The 17,114-nt window shown below is 38.6% G+C and overlaps 1 protein-coding gene across 6 annotated transcripts in view; it reads right to left on the bottom strand.

Moving 5' to 3' along the window:
* Window positions 1-17,114, bottom strand: part of Hecw1 (HECT, C2 and WW domain containing E3 ubiquitin protein ligase 1) — a 391,308-nt gene that overhangs the window by 164,953 nt on the left and 209,241 nt on the right. For all 6 annotated transcript variants that reach the window (XM_048786494.1, XM_048786498.1, XM_048786495.1 and 3 more), the window contains one exon: window positions 13,896-13,990. In XM_048786494.1, coding sequence (XP_048642451.1) covers window positions 13,896-13,990 — 95 coding nt within the window. The remainder of the gene's footprint in view (window positions 1-13,895; window positions 13,991-17,114) is intronic.

The raw sequence follows: 17,114 nt of genomic DNA, 5'->3' as shown, positions 1-17,114 counted from the left end.
AACGTTTCTCTACCTCTTGTTGGGTTTTTGGTCACAGTGGCAAAAAAGCTAACTAAAACACCAGTGCACATCAAAGGGTAGTAATACATAGAAGGCAAGAGACAGACAGAGAGAGTCATCTGGAGATAGCTCTGGGGGAATAATGATGAGGCTCCAGGAGATGGTAGGAGAGGGAAGGAGACCTCAGTACTATTCAGTGATAAAAGGAATAACTTGGTGACTAATTAGAAGAAGGTTTGAGGAACAGAGAGCAGTCACTTTGACTGAATGCTTTTCTTTGTATTCCTTTTGGATTTAGAATCTTTTTCTTACTGATAATGAAATTCCTCAAAATTATTGTCCTTCCAGAGCTGGGTTTTGAACATTTTCACCAAGCCTGATTGAAGATGTAGGAGTGACAAGAGTTGGCTCTTTGCATCTAAGTCTATGAGACTGGAGGGGAAAAATGCTGCTTTAGTTCGACTTTTAAAAGCAGTTATTAAATTAATTTACTGAAACACCTTTGAGTAAATGAAATTATAGGATGTGTATCAGTGGTGGCTCCATCTGGGTCAAACAGTGGTAAAAGAAAAGAACTACATCGTGCTCAGAGCTCTTTCTGGCCACCCACTCCTTCTCTATGAACGGAGGAGCAATTTTGAGGGATAATCCAAAAGAGGATGTGTGGGGTTTATCCATTCAAGTGTAATGGGGAAAATGTGATGACGTTTACTCCTCACTAAATGAAAAGATGTTTCCGAAAACATGCCTCCCATAAAACAATTTTGTTTGCACAAAAACCTTTCCCCCTCACTGACTTGCTTTAAAATTTCCAAGTTGTATTCCCATGTAAGCATGTAAAAATATATTCAAATTTTAGGCAAAGACACATTGTTTTTCTTGTTAATACAATGTCTTTTGTCCTGTGTCATGCACAGGACGTGCCATTGTGATATGTGACATAGAAATACTCATCTCCTGAGAGAAACCAGGAAAAATTGACAAAGATTCAAAAACGGGCTTGGGATTGTCACCTCACGTGGTGGCTGGTGCAGTCCCTCTACATGTTGTCAGTGTTGAGCCTCCTGTGCCTACAGGACGAGTGAACGCGCACTCCCCACTCTTTCACTTATGGCAGGAAAGTTCTTGATTTTTCATTAAATGCTGATTGTAATCCAAGAACCTCATACCCACCACTCCTTTCATATTTTCAGAGGCTGGACGTGAGCCGACTCCTACTCTGGTTGTCTAAGTTGTGATTTTCAGATAGGGTTTCTAAATAATAAGACTTACTTACACTCTAGAAGTAATTGATAGTAATTGTATTAAGTTATTTTCTTAGAAATATTCATAGTATAAAATTATAGTTCACCCATCATTTTGAACTACTCCTTATCCATCCATCTTTCTGTCTGTCTGTTCATCCATCCATTCATCCATCCATCCATCACTCCATCACACAGATACAATTCTAGGGTAAGTGAATTCCTTTAAAGAAAACATCTTGAATGTAGGGATTAAGATCTTACTTAGAGACAGTAAATCATCATTTTTGGAGCTTTCTCTAGATTGCCCAATTATGCATTTGGCTTCTCCAAATTATACTGATGTCTAAAATCTATTTTGCAACCAGAAATCTTGAGTAGTCTCACAGAGAAAAAGCTATGAAATCAGCTCCCATAAATTTTAATACTAAATAACTTTTACTACATGTTTACTACGTGGTGGGAAGGAGTTGAAGTCATTGCAGACATTATTTCATCTCATCTTCAGATAAACTTTTAAGAGTCCTATAAAGCAGGTCCTATTTTTTTTAATCACCTGGAAATTGAGGTAAAAATATTAAATGACTTACCTCATAAGGCTTTCAGGCTGTGAAGCGGCTGAACCAGAGCTTGAACCTGTGCTCAAAGGATACAGATGTTTTACGGAACACCTGCCATGTACTAAGTACTGCTCTAGTGGATGCTGAGAAACAGCCCCTTGAATAGGACAGACAGACACATTCCTGACCCCAGAGGCTGACGTTATCAGGGGGAGCAAACACAAAAAATTACAGCATAGGCACCATGCATGAAAATAAAGAGTGACTGGAAATATGTGGAGAATACTTTAGTTTGGGTAGGTGACATTTTTGAGGAGGTGACATTTAAGAGAAAGACCTCTATGGAGGAAGGAAGTGAATAACTTAAATCTCTTGAGGAATGTTTCCAAGCAGAGAAACAGGAAGTGCAAAAACTCTGCAGGAAGAACCGGCTGCTTGTATTCAAGAATCAAAAAGAGGACAAGGAAGGCCAGAAATAAGCAGAAAAGAAGGAGGTAATAGTAGGTGGGGGCAGACCACCCAAAATATGAAAGCTATGGAAGATTGGTGAATGAAGAAAAGCCACTAGAGAGTTCTCTGCAACATCTTTATGTGGTGGTGGAAATGATCAAGTGGAGACTAGAAACTGACACTGCAAAAGAAAAGAGGAGTTTATTTCAGAATTGAACTTTCTTAGGTAGGACAGAATCCTGTGCTCACATGGAGAGGCTGGCCTGAGATGGGAAAGGAGGTACAGTACGTGAGTTCACACGCAGCAGGCCAGTGGACTTGGTGGTGGAGCACAAATTGGTTATATTTTGATAGCCCCAATTTGTTCAGTAAGAAAGGCAGGTCATCAACTGCGACAGTGGGGAGAGCGTGCTGTAGGTTTGAGGAAAATGAAGAAAGTATGAAGTGGCCTAGTCTAAGTGTGGGAAAGGTGAACGCTTTTGGGAGTGAGTTCTAAAGGGCCCTTGAGATTTGTGGTCTTAAGATCAAAGGAGAACTTTCCTGCTTCTTGGGAGCAAGTAAAGAGTAGACAAAGAACTGGGTTTAACCAGTACTGAATTTTGCCAGGTGTTATGGTTTGAATTAGGAATGTCTCTCAAAGGCTCATGTGTTGAGGGCTTGGTCTCCAGTCCAGTGGCATTATAGGGAGGTGGTGGAGTTTCAGGAAGTAGGACCTCCGTAGAAGAGGTAGGTCACTAAGAGCATGACTGGAAGAGTTTATCTTCTTCCAGGTCCCTTCTTCTTTCTGTTTCCTGGCTGTCATGAGGCGAGCAGCTCTGTTCTACCAGGTATTCCCTGCCATGATATTTTGCCTCACCACCAACCTATAGCAATGGGGCCAAGGGACTATGGACTGAAACCTCTGAAAATCTTTCCTCCCCTACATTGTTTTTCTCCGTTATTTTATTATAGGAATGGAAAGCTGACTTTTACCAGATGAGTGACAAAGGTATACAGAAGCAAATGATGGGTTACAGTGATGTATGACAAAATCTTAGCTAAGGAAGAAGATGAAAACATTTAGGATCATGCAGTTAAGATCAAAAGACTGTAGTTGCAAAAGTGAGGTGCAAAGGTAGATGATGATCCAAGAGGGATGTACTCGATACTGAGAGTCTGGAAGTGATGCAGTTTCTGGTGTATCAAAGCCTTGGGAGTCACTGTCTGAGATAGGGTGGTGGGTGTTAGGAAGTGAAAAACAAAGGTGGGGGATGATGGTCCATCTATTTTATATGAATTTGGTAGCTATAAAAATATCACAGCAGAATTCTCTTTAAGCCCCGTATTATTGTGAAATTCTGGGTAGTAACAGTGGTGCTATGATTTGGATAAATGTCTCCCACAAAACCCATGTGTTAAAGATTTGGTTTCCAGTCTGTGGCACTATGGGGAGGTAGTAGAATCTTTGAGAAATAGAGCCTAGTGGGAGGTATTTCAGCCATGCTCTTGAAGGGTTATTGGAACCCCAGCCCCTTCATCCTTTTCTTTTTTTGTGTTGCTGTCATGAGGTAGATGGTTTTGTTGTTCTACAGGCTCCTACCATGATATGCTGCCCTCCTACCATGGACCTGAAAGCAATAGATCTGCTCAATCATGGACTGAACCCTTCAAAACTGTGAGCAAAAATAACCTTTTTCTCTTTATAAATTAATTATCTCTGGGATTTATTATAGTAATGGAGAGCTGGTTAATACTAATGGTGACCAACTTTTGTTTGTGCTCAGAATTAGATTTATAGGACAGAACTTGAGACCCTCGATTCCCACTTTTGGATGAGCTCTACACAGACAATCCTGATAGTCATGAGCTATAGCATCCTGTTATAGTTTTTGGTAGCCCTAGATACTATTGGGAAATATGGGGCAATGGGTGTATTCTTTAATATTTGGCTGTAAATATTAAATGACTGAGGAAAGTTTAATTACACAACCTAAGTAAGAAAAGTTCTGACTAATGGTTTATAACTTTCTTTATTCCATTTCCCCACTTATTATTCCAGAAAGGAATTTAGGAGTGGTAACTAAGCGTATGGAAGGATAAGGCTAAAATTGCTTATATTATAACTGTCAAAATTAGGGATCCAGTTAACCTGAGAGGTTGCCTTTACTACCTTCAAATATAAATAGCTAGAAAGGAGGAGAGCTGGGATTTGAGTCCAGTTATGTATGACTTCATTCTGCTTTTGCCTACTATTAGTCCAGTAGGGTCATTGTGCACGTGAAGATGCTTGTGCGCATGCAGACACACACACACATACACACACACACACACACACACACACACCCCATAAGCAATAGGTATCCTCATGTTCTACATCAGAATAAAGGATGTCTACTTTTTTTTTTCTGTTCAAAGTATAAAGAGTTTCAACTATTCTGATTTGGGGTTATCTGAAGGAACAAAGTGGAATCATTCTAAGGCAGGTTATCTGAGAGAGCCCCATCCCCCCAAAACCCTGTGATTTTCCAGGTTATAAGCAGCTCTTCAAAAAGTTAGATTCTCTTGCTCTTGAATGAACCCACTGCTCATAAGTCCCCTTCTCTCCTCACCCAATAGTCACTGTGCACACCATGAAGGAAAATCACCTCATATTGGCTCTTTTAAGTCCTTAACACAAAGCAAATCTAAGGAACTAGGAAATTTTTAGAAATGAAGGGTTTAAAAATAAAAAGAATAGTGATTCCAAATCTTTGGTCAATGTTGACAATTTTGAATGAGCAAGAATTTTTTTTTTAAATGAAAATGTAATACACATATATACATATTTTATATGTGACCAATAAATTTAAACAGACTCCAGTTAAGCTCAAATAACACATTATAACAGTGATTATTTTTGGTGACTATGTATTAAGGTATAACACTGAATATATAAATACATTGTATCTGTAAACTGAACATCAATGCTAAGATTCTACTAAATTCCTCTGAAATGTAGTAATCTTTAACTTCTGACAGAGCAGGCTATCATAAAAGATAGTTGCAGTCAGGAATGTGGGCTGGGAAATTATCTCTAGCCCTGGGGGAGATATAAGAAAATCCCCAGGATCAGGCTTCCCTTTGATCCTAGGGCTGATTGGTAATTCTGACTTCCCTTTGGCTGAGCACAGAAAGGGGCCTTTATACTCTGGCCACATGCCGGAGGACTTCATTAATTTAAAAGCTTCTGCCATCTTAGTTTAAAGTAACATTGAATAAACCCCAAAGGAAGAAAAAAAAAGTTATCTTCATGCATTAAAATGCAAGGATTTAATTCTGATTTTTTGGACCCTTTCATGAAATAACACCAGAGAAGATTCTTGGTGTCAGTCCTGTTTCAGTTACACCACCTTTAAATCCTGGGATAGCTTCATGGCCCAGTTCAGGAAGGAAGTGGGATCTAATGATTTACCAGAACCTAAGATTAATTATTGTGAGGCGGTGGGTTTGCAGAGTGAACGACAAACTTTTGAGTAAGTGCTTTATGAGGGCTTTGTTCTTTGGGTCAGTCTTATTATATGTTTTAAAGCAAAGATATAATTAACAGGTCAGAGATTAATCCACTTGCTCATCAACCTGAATTTCACTTTCCTCACTGCAAGAAAGGTAAAAAGCACCAGTAGCAGACTTTAATATCTTTAGAACTGTTAATTAGGTTTGAAAGTTGGCATGGGGAAGGGGTCCTCTTGGGTGTGGGGAGACAAACTGTCTTCCCTTCTGGCTGGTGTGTGGGCTACAGGTGATTGTTGTTGTAATTATCATTATTTCCTCAGGTTGGAGGAATCAAGTCCCAGGTATCTTTAACCTAATGCTTCATATACTGCTGGTTTCTTTTTTTTATTCACCCTGCTTAATTTACTTATGTCAGCTTTGCAAGGCCTTGGGAAGCAAGAATTTATGTTCTTTCCAGACATTTTCTCTGAAGCAATTTTCTCCCTCCCCACCCAGAGAGGGACCACTGTGTTGAACACTGGTGCTAAAAGTTACAAGTCTAGAATTAGTATTTTTATTTGAAATGTTTTTTATCCTTTAGTGATATGCTTATTAAAAGAACTTTTATAGATCCTTGCCTCGAATCCATAAGAAGTCAATGTGGATTACACTGCAGAAAAAAATGCCTTTTGTTTAAGAGGTCTTTAGTTTGGCATGGTGGTACATACTTGTAATCTCAGCTACTCAGGAGGCTGAGGCAGGAGGATTGAAGGTTCAAAGCTAGTCTGGGCAACGCAGAAAGATCCTGTCTCAAGAAAGATTGGGGATATAGCTCAGGGATAGAGCACCCCTGGGTTCAATCCACATTACCACAAATAAAATGAAAATAAATAAAAATAAAATGGCTCCATTTAATTTTCATATCCTTCTATATCTTACTTATTGGCTATATTCATGTCAAAATTCACGGCGATTCACCAGGTGAATATATTCATCTTGAGGTATTCAAGGTTTCTAGCCCAGGGTCTCTTACCTAGGTATTGACTACCTGTTTCCTTTCATTAACAACACTCATGGCTTTCATAGTGTTGCCAAAGCCTACGGTGTTTTCCGCAATAGAGGCAAAGGTGTCTATCTTTTAATAAGGTCTTTTGACAGGTGCAAAGCCTATCAAATTGACTATGCCAGCAAAGAGCGACATTTGGTGTTCCTATGACAGTGTTCCATAACCTTTTTGGTACTATGAGCTTTTCTCAGAGTCTAATAAATGCCTTGGATACCTTCCCTAGGAACATGCACATACATATCCATACAATATCAGGGCTTCATAGATATCCCAACAATTTAAGATCATGGTTATTTAAAACCCAGTAGGGATTTCTACTTTCCAATAGTGATTTATGTCTAATTTTTTTTTTAGTGTGGTTTCATTGGAAAAATGCAACTAGAAGAGAAGGTTTGGAACTTTTGATGATCACAGAATGTTAATTGGCATTTTGTTTTCTAGACCTAAGAAAGAAGGAATGTGAACCACTTTGATGCTATGGATGCTGAACCAGGGCTGATGGAGAAAGCATTTCAGAAAATAACATTTCCAGACTGAAGGCCCCAAATGTCTCTTCAGAGTTAACTCTTCCTCTGAAACTGAACAAATTCCTTCAAGTTGGATCAGGACGAAATTCAAATTTCCAAATGACTGCTAGGGAGGTTAGAGACTGTGGACAGGCCTGGGGAAGTTCTCATCAGAGAGGATTCCTGATGAGACTCAGATTTTCCTTCCCTTTTTCTTCTAGCATGAGTCCATCAGATGTATTTACCAAAAAGTAAATGTCCAAATGTCTCCCTGCTTTAATCTTGTCAAAATCTAGAGACTTTTGCTGAAAATATACATGTGAATAACATATCCTTATATGCTGGGTTTAATTACTGTATAATCAAGAAAGACTCTGGTCAGGGCTGTGATGTGCATATATTTCAACTTCCTCCATCTGGAAAACCCTCCATCAGACTCTGGGCCTGCCTATCCCTGGTCCTCCCAAAGTGCCTATTCATCCCCTACTGAATGTTTAGGGTAGTGTGTTGTTATTGCCTGTTTTCTTGTCTGTCTCTCATTACCCACTTCCCTCATCCCAGAGAGCAGCTTCATGAGGATGGGGATTTGTCTTATTCAGTGTACATGCCTTGTGGCTAGCCCAGAGGAGCTTACTGATAAATGCATGAATGAATTATTGAAACTATGTGCTATAGAAAGATGCACAGAATAACTCAGTTCTGAGAAGTCTTTCAAGGTTGAGGGATCAGAGTTATCCATGTATTGGTGGTTGAGGGTGGGAGAGCATGGGAGGTAGGAGTTGGTTCTGGGAAAAAAAGATTAGAGGCAAGAGGCAGTGAACATTATCACAACTTGCCAGATTCAGAGTGAGACAAAAAGTGACTGTGGATTCTCAGCTGGCAGAAGGTATATGTTATATCGACATATAACCATCAACTTCTCCCCATCATCCTTAGAAACTGCTTTCCCATTCTACCCTTGACTTTGTGGAATGGAGATGGAATTTAAAGTTACAATAGCAGAAACTCTTGTAAAGTGTTCCCTTAGAAAAATCATTCTGAAACCCTCCAGTAAATGTCTGGGCAATACTGATCCTTTGCATGTAAGTAAATTATCTGTGCAATTTTAGCTCAAACACTCAAGTTTACATTTATTATGTTTTATTTCTAGCATTTGATTTACATCTACAAATCAAAATGCGTTCTAAAATTGTCCTCTAAGGAAAGACTAGTAGAAATATGTGTGATGGAAAGAAATGAAAAATTAAAATATTGTACTGTGAAATTACTTCAGGCTTCTTGCTTTGCTATCAAAATTAAGATTATTTATTTTAGAAACTGATTTTCAAAGTATTAGGGTCTAAGTCTTGAAATTTTGTCCCATCATAGGTATGTTGATGAAATTTCTTTTTAGGGCCTGGTAGATAAGTATTGGTGATATACTGCAAAAATTAGGGAGGCAACAGGAAAACAATAAATTCATAAAAGACTTCTATGATGCTACAGTTTGGATCTTGAATTTTCCCCAAAGGCCCATGTATTAAAGGCTTGGTTCCTACCTGTGGTGCTATTGGGAGTGGTAGAACCTTTAGGAGGTTGGTTCTACAAGAAGGAAGTAAGGTCATTGAAAGAAATTTTAGGACTTCAATTCCTTTCTGTTTCCCTCTTTTTTGCTTCCTAACTGCCATGAGATGAATGGCTTCCTCCACCATATGCTTCAGCCATTGTATACTGCCTTATCACAGGCCCAAAAGTAATGGGCTCTACTAATGATAGATTGAAACCTCCAAAACTGTGAGCCAAAATAAACCTTTCTTCTTTATAAGTTGTTTGTTTAGGTATTTAGTCATAGTAATGGAAAACTGACTCACACATATGACTACTGTTAAAAATCCAAGTAGAAAAATAAAAGTCTTGTCTCCTTCCCCTCCCCCAAAATTCATGAAACCAGGTTTCTAGCCTTAAGACCGAACCTGAGGCCAATTCTAAAAGCATGGTTGTAGTGGCAAAAATGTGGTGAGAGCATGAGAGCTGGAATTATAGCTAAATTGATTTGAGGAATATGGCTCTAAACTTTTCCAAAGTCTCTCTTTTACTGAGGCACTTCTTTATATGGCACAACTAGTGAAAAACTACAATTAAAAAATAGTGTCTTGGGAAACTCTGCCATTCTGAGGTCCGGTTAAGCCTCTTACTGGTGGGCTGGAAGACCACTGCCTGAATGCAGGATTATGGAAAGATATTTCAAAAGGATTCAGATATGTTCTCTTCCAATTTCTCATTGAAAGAGCCATGAGATACAAACTGAAAAAAATAGACAATAGTCATCTAAAGTATGGATAAGAATAATCCAGCATAACCAAAATCCTGATGGAATTTCTGCAAAATTTAATGTTGAAGACAATATAAGAGATGCATTCTTGGAGTATACATAGTCCAGCCTCTAAACCTAGAGGTCCCCTCTACTGCAGGATAAATGGCCCCATATAAGGTAGGAACAGAATGTCTTCTGCCTGCCCCTCATTCTTGTGGTCTTCTCATCACTGTTTGGACACTGCCTCCTGAGCCTGCCAGAGTTATGCCTCAAACAGGTACCTGTTTACTGTAACCAGAAGCTAGGTCCCTAGGCCTCCGCATGGGTGGGGATGCAGCTGCACTGTCAGGTGGATGATCCTCAAGGAAAGTCTTATAAGCAGGGATGTGACACAAGGTGCTAAGAACTTTAAAAGGTCTTATTTATATGGCATTGCATCAAGGACAGCTGCAGGTTATACCTGAATCTCCAGCTCTGGAGGGAACCAGCAGACAGAGGAAGGGCTCTCATTCTAGTCCAGAAGACCTTGCAGATGATGCCCGCTAAGTTCCAGGGAATGGGAAGAGGTGGGTGTAAAAATGTATTGTCAGAACATAGAACCAATGATGGGTCCTGGGGTGGTCTGAGGACAGTTTAACCAACTCTTTCTTTGGCAAATTGTAGGTATGGATATGTTTCCTTCTTTTTATACATAAATAGAGAGGGAAAATATATTAGAGCTTCTTAAGAGAGGCTGTAAGGAGCATGGTAAAGATAGCGAAGGTAATAATATTGAGAGGAGAAGCTTACCTATAAAATGATTTTCTACAGGAAATATAAAACATACAATAGATGCTCTCAAGATACAAAACATGAGAAAGGAAGTACAGAGATATATATGGAGAAAATTAGTCACCTGTTCTTTAGACCTAACACAACTTACATCTCCTTCTCCAGCAGGCCTGTGCTATGTCATGTCCCCGTGTCTTTGCACATGTTGCTCCTTTCACCAACCTTGTCTTGCTTCCCTTTCAGATCTGGCAAAGTCCCATTCAGGCTGCCCACCTTTGCCCACACACCCTCTCCTTCAAAAGCCAGCACAGCTGCCCCAGGCATCTTGTGGCACCTTTGTCCATGTGCCAGCACAGGAGGTTTCATGCTCCAGTACAGCGGACTTCATGTACTATCACAATTTATGACACAGTAACTCCAGGTTCTCCATTACAGGGCTTACATTTCATTTATCTCCACAACTTCCACCCATCATAGTTTCTAATCTACAATTAAGGCTACCAAATAAATGAGAGCTCCAGAACCCTAAGAGTAAATGACAACCTCTTTTTATAACAAGAACCTCAACAGTTGCCATGAGGATGAAGACAAAGATAAGGGATAAAGAGAAAATGAGAAAAAGAACTAATTCATATCAAGAACCTACTATGCTCAGAGAATTAAAGTACTGGTTATACCAGAGGACCATTTGACATCTTTTTCTGCCTTTTCTAAGAATTACAGGTTTAGTATATTATCACAAATGAACTCAAGGACCTTTTGGGCATGATATGATGCCACTGAACAGCCACTCTTAATAAGAGATTCTTGCAGCAGCAGCAATACTCAATTTGAAAGTGGACACTCAAACTTTATTGGTCAACTGACTTTGTGAAACTTAATAGCATTTCTCTTTAGAAACACTGTGCATAAGTCTCCAGACAGGATTGCAAAGGCTTATTTAACCCATAAGGTGGCTAGATTATACTAATAACTGAACCGGGTTACAAAGTATAAGGTAGGTTTGGTTTTGTTCCATCACTGTAATAACCAAGCAATGACTTAAACAAAATCTTCTTCTTATCTGCCTTAGATGTGCTGGGAGTCGATGAGAGTGATGTAAGAGAAACTACTAGGAAAAGTATTCCATACCATGAAACAATAAAGGTAACGGTAGTCTGGCTATTATGAAACTTTGCACATTGAAATACAGTTTTTCAGGAAAGCGCATGCTCCCTTCTGCCATGAAACTCCATGTGCTCAGTTTCATTGTGGCAGCTGGAAATCTGGATTACTCTCACTGACCCTTATGTCACATGGGCTTTAGGACAGGACTCTTGCATGCTTGGTGATTAAAATGAGAAACGAAATTGCCAGTGGGATAAATATTAGAGTGTCAATGAACATCAAAGTGTCTATGGATTTATATGAGAAAATCATTACAGAGATGGTAATGACAGAAGCAATATGACAAAATATTTTGAAGTGTCTCAGTGTTAAGTACAAGCAACAGTAGCATACATGGAGTGACAAAGATGAAGTCAGGATGAAACAGAATCGATGCCGTCTCCTGAACTTTTATGTCAAATGATATGATCAAAGCACTTGTTTTCACTTCTCAGAGGGAAATCCCTGTTTCTGGTAATGGCAGCTCCTAGAAAGTATTTGCTTTTGATATTTTATCCAGCTTTGGAAAACTCTTTTATATTTCAAGGCTGTTTTCTGGGTAGTTGTGTCTTGCTTCATTTTAAGCTTACATTGCACGTCAGTGTGATGACGTGTGTCACACTTTGCATTGGTCTGAGAAACAGGAAAACATCTGGAGTATTCAGTAGGTTGAGTTCAGAGAAGCCAAATACTCTAGGGAGCTGCCTTTAAACTAAAGGTCAATTTCAATTCTGAGGCTGGCCCACACTTTCCTATAATATCATGCGTGAGCAGACGAAGGTGGAAGGTGGGGAACTCTCCTTTCCTGTCCCAGTCTTGAGCCCAGGGGCGAGTCTCATCAACAGGCAAGGCCCACCCTGCTGAGGGACCAGAGTGTCTGGCAAGGAACTGTCTCCCAAAGTGACTTGATATGTAATGGCAAAGGCCAGACCTGCATGAGGAAGACTTTTCCTGAATTAGCTTTATTCCACTTCCTATCTTCTTCCTTCTCTGTCTATTGTGTTCAATACCTTCCTGTTCTGTCCACCCAGGCTCTGGTTTGATTGATTTTGTTTCATTTTATTATTTATTTTTTGCCTTTATGTAGTTGGCCTTCCAACCCAAAGGTTGGCTAAAATGAATCAGGACCTGCTTGGCTTTCCCAGGTACTCCTTTTGAGAGTTGCTTGTACATATGGGACAGAAGAAGAGGCCTGGAACTTTGAGGATACTTCTCTAGATTCCACACTTAAATTCCTGTCCCACTCAGTAAAGTGATGGACATCATGTTCCAATCTGCAAAGGTAGTACAGGGAAAAGTGGTAACCATTAAGTATGCACGGCCCTTCCTTCTCCCTGTCTCTCCTGAAGTGTGTGTCTCTCTCTCTCTCATGGTCAACCTAGCCCAGGGTCTAGTCCTGCCGGACCCCTCAGCATAGAGTCAGCCAAGATTCAGGTCTGAAGTTTGCTTATCTTCCTGCCTATTACCAAGTCCTCAATTAGCACACTTCAGGACACTGCCAGACTGATTTGTGAAATGACAAAATGGCACTTTTTTAGGATCAATGTCCTTTATGAATCATTCTGTTTCATTTCAAATTCTTTCTCTATTCTTTTTTAAATAGGGGGAAAAAGTCTTTTTTACTTCCACTTGCAAGACAAAGTCTTCACTGTTTTCTGTTCAAACTCTCCAGTTGGTCATTTTAAATTTATGTTGAAAGGAAAAGAAATGCCATTTCCAGGTATATTTCAGTCCTAATCAGATGTATTGAGATCTGAGTCAGAAGCACCACAAAGATGTAGACTATATTTTAGGGAAAAAAATGACATATTACCATAGGTCTGAGCAGAGCCACAAAGTAGGGAACAGAAGATGTGGTTTAATTCTTGGACCTGCAACTGGCTAACTGTGAGACTTGGGGTATACTACTTAAGTCTCACTGGGCAATGTGTCCTCATTTCTATAAAGAAAAGGATGAGATTTTAGTCTTTTTGTGGTCTCTCATTTCATACTTCCATGACTAAGATGAATCTGAGCCAATACATTCTATTTCATTCATTTATTTACAAGCTTAAAAAGAAATTAAGTCATGGGAAAATATAAATATTTAAAGCCAAGAAATTTAAAAAATGTGTTCCAAAGAAAAGACTTACTCACTGCCATTAAGTATATCTTGAATACAAACATTGACTATCTAGGGAAAATACCAAAGTGTGGCATTTTTCTAACAAACAAGTGGCATGAACTTTAACAAAATTGGCTTTAGCCACATTCCTCTTCCTATTTTGACATGTGTCTGTCTATTCTTATTCTTGCTATCAATATATCTCAGTGTGTGTGTGTGTGTGTGTGTGTGTGTGTGCACACATACAAAAACAAGAAAGAAGCAATAGGGTTAGGTCTGAACAAAGAGGCAGAGCCAAGACTTACAGGAGCTGCTGAGTTTTTGACGGTGACACTGGGGGTGGTAGCTCTCAGGGCTCCACTCACTCCATGGTAGTATTTGAAACAGATCTTGGTTTCAGCTGAAAGACAAAAAATAAAATGGTACTCAGAAGTAGGAAGTAACCCAGGAGGAGACACTTGTGGCCAGAGAAGATACATCTGGGAACTGCAGCCTAATTCCTCCACCAGCCAGCCAGGCCACACCTGACAATAATGGCCTACATAGCCAAATCTGACTTCTTTCTAAAAATGTGTCATGAAAAATTGTTTTGTTCTTAACATTTTTTATTTCAAGTTAAATCCATTATTTATACTTCTCAGCATTCATCCTATCATTAAAAATGATTGCTTTTATACCCTTACTTCTAAGATTTTAGGTAGTTTGATGAGCTGGGTCATTTTAAGGAAGATTTTGAGAAGTTATTTGTTATGGTTTGTATATGAGGTATTCCCTCAAAGCTCATGTGTGAGACAATGCAAGAAGATTCAAAAGAGGAATGATTGGATTGTGAGAATCTTAACCCAATCAGTGAATTAATCCCTGATGGAATTCAGAGTTGTAACTAGAAGCAGGTGGGGTGTGGCTGGAGGAAGTGGTTCATTGGGGGTGTGGCTATGGCATATATATTTTGTATCTGGAGCTGGAGTCTGTCTCTCTGCTTCATGATCATCACCATGAGAGCTGCTTTACTCTACCACACTCTTCTGCCATGATGTTCTGCCTCACCTCCATCCCTAAGGAATGGACTAAGACCTGGACTAAGACCTTGAAACCGTGGGCCTTCAAATGAATTTTTCCTCCTCTACAGTTCTGCTGGTCAGATCCTTCAGTCACAGCAGTGAAAAACTGACTAAAACATTATTGAACTACAACATATGGATGGGAGGTCTGTTTTTTAAAATCTTGTGCATATCAGTGATAACTTCTTTACATCACAATTTGTTTTCCTTCAAAGTTCTATAGAAGGTAAACAGAAAAAAACATGGCTTTGGGGGAATCACACTGTCTTGACTTTCAGTGGAACTATTGACAATCTGCGAGACAATGGGCAAATTACTTAGCTTCTCAGAACCTCATGTTCCTCATGTGGAAAACAGAGCTAACAACAAAGTTTATCTCATAAGATGATGATTAAGCAAATAAAAATGCTTAGATAAAAATCCAGTGAGTGCTCTGTAAATGTTAGTGATGAAGATGATGTGATGAATTAACAATGACGTAGCTCCATTGCCTTCTGGCATTCAGTGATGTAGAGGAAAACATCTGCAGGCAACCTGAATATAGTTCATTTGAGGGTGCCCTGCTTTTCCCAATTCACTGTGTATAGGATATTTTTCTTAAAATTCGAAAAATTTACCAGGCTATGGCTTGGTCTTTTGTATTAATTTTGTTTGGAACAATATAAAAAAATCTCCAATTTGAGATTCTATTTCTCTGAACTGGGAATTCATCTTTAATTATAATGTTTTAAAATAATACCTACAATTTTATGAGCATAGATTTAAGATATGTTTGTTATGGAAAATATGGTTAATGAAGAAAAGTCTAAATAAAATGAAAATATTCTATGGGGTTTGCATCCTTGAGAGCATAAACTTTAATTATGATGCATTTTGCTCTTCTTAAATAATTATGCTCAACATTATTTAAAACTTTGCTGATAACATTTCTTGTTCTGTGGAAGAGATTTACAATTTGTAAGTGTTCCTCTACTTTTGGAAATTTGGGCTTTTCCCTAAAAAGGAATGACTTTATGCAAACTATATTTTAAGTTTAAATTTGCTCCTTAGATAATGGGACAACAATTGCTAGCTACCTACCCAACATCCATTCTCCTTTTCCTCCTTAATAATAGAATCTCAATTTTATTTTGGATGATAATCTCCAACTAAGCACTATGTTTTGTAGCCTCTCTTCCTGATCACATCTGTGTTGTTTCCCATAGTTGTTTTGGGATTTCTCTTACATGTAGCTAAACCTAAATCTAATTGACACAGGAAAATTCCTTGATGTAGAAAACATGAATATTGTAATATTCTTTCTTGGGTTAGAAAATATGAATATTTTAAGTATTCTCCAAATTGCTTCTTGTGTCCAAATTGCTTTCCAACAGCACTTTCTGCTTCCACCAGAATATGCAACATCAGATTCTGACCATCTCGTGACAACTATTGGTAGGTAGCATTGAACATTATCAATTAAAAATAAGCTTAAAATAGAATCTCATTATCATTTTCATTTCCTTTTTTTGATTACTAGTGAGATTAAATATTTTTTTCTATCAAATTTTAACTAGCTATTTGAGTTTTTTTAATACATTGAATTATAGTTGTTAAAACTTTCCACTGCCCAAATGATGCCTGGGAACATACCCTCTTGTTTTAGGTGGATATATTCTATAGATAAGTCAATACTTTCAGTTTCCTTCCTGCATCATTCTTTCCCTGTAGTTATTTTGCAAGCTCTTGGATGATAATCTAATAACCTATTTCTGTACGTATTTTCCAAGACATCTCCCTTTGTCCTCATGTCAGGTCTACACAGCCAGCTCCAATACACTCTCAGCACAAGAGGCAGGTTTCTTATACGTCAGGGATCATGGAGGGACTGTGACTAAAGCTGGGAGCATACAGCTAGCTAATCACAATGAATCAGTGTTATTTAGTGTATGAGCTACTCTGTCTGTAGATGCCTGGGAGACCAGCGTGGAGGGGCCAAATGGCTTTAATGTGAATTCAGTTGGTGGAAGGAATTTTGAGGTAACAGGCATCCTGAACAGATACTACTAGTTTCTCATTCAAAGCAGAAAATTGTTTCAATGCCTTTGAGGAAAAAAAAGAAAAGTCAGGGAAATTATGTACAATCATGTGTTAAATCCTATTGCTGAGTAATATTCCACTGTGTATGTGTACCACAGTTTCTTTATCCATTTATCTATTGAAGGGCATCTAGGTTGCTTCCACAGTTTAGCCAATTGCTAGGTAAACAGATTACTTCTTATTTTGAGTCAAGAATTCATGGCAACCTTCAGAATGCAATACTCTCCTTTTGAGAATCATTGGCAAAGTTTCTTTTTCTTTTTCCTTAAACATGTATTTAATAGTATGTTCCAGTACTTAGCAACTTGATTATTAATGAATGTTCCTTTGGATTTAATGTAAAATGTCTGTTGTAGTTTAAAATGATTTTCCATTGGAATTTGA

The sequence above is a fragment of the Marmota marmota genome, unplaced genomic scaffold (genome assembly GCF_001458135.2).
Source record: "Marmota marmota marmota unplaced genomic scaffold, marMar, whole genome shotgun sequence".
Classification (NCBI taxonomy): Eukaryota; Metazoa; Chordata; class Mammalia; order Rodentia; family Sciuridae; genus Marmota; species Marmota marmota.
The sequence above is the reverse complement of the archived record's forward strand: the minus strand, read 5'-3'. Positions and strand labels throughout refer to the sequence as shown.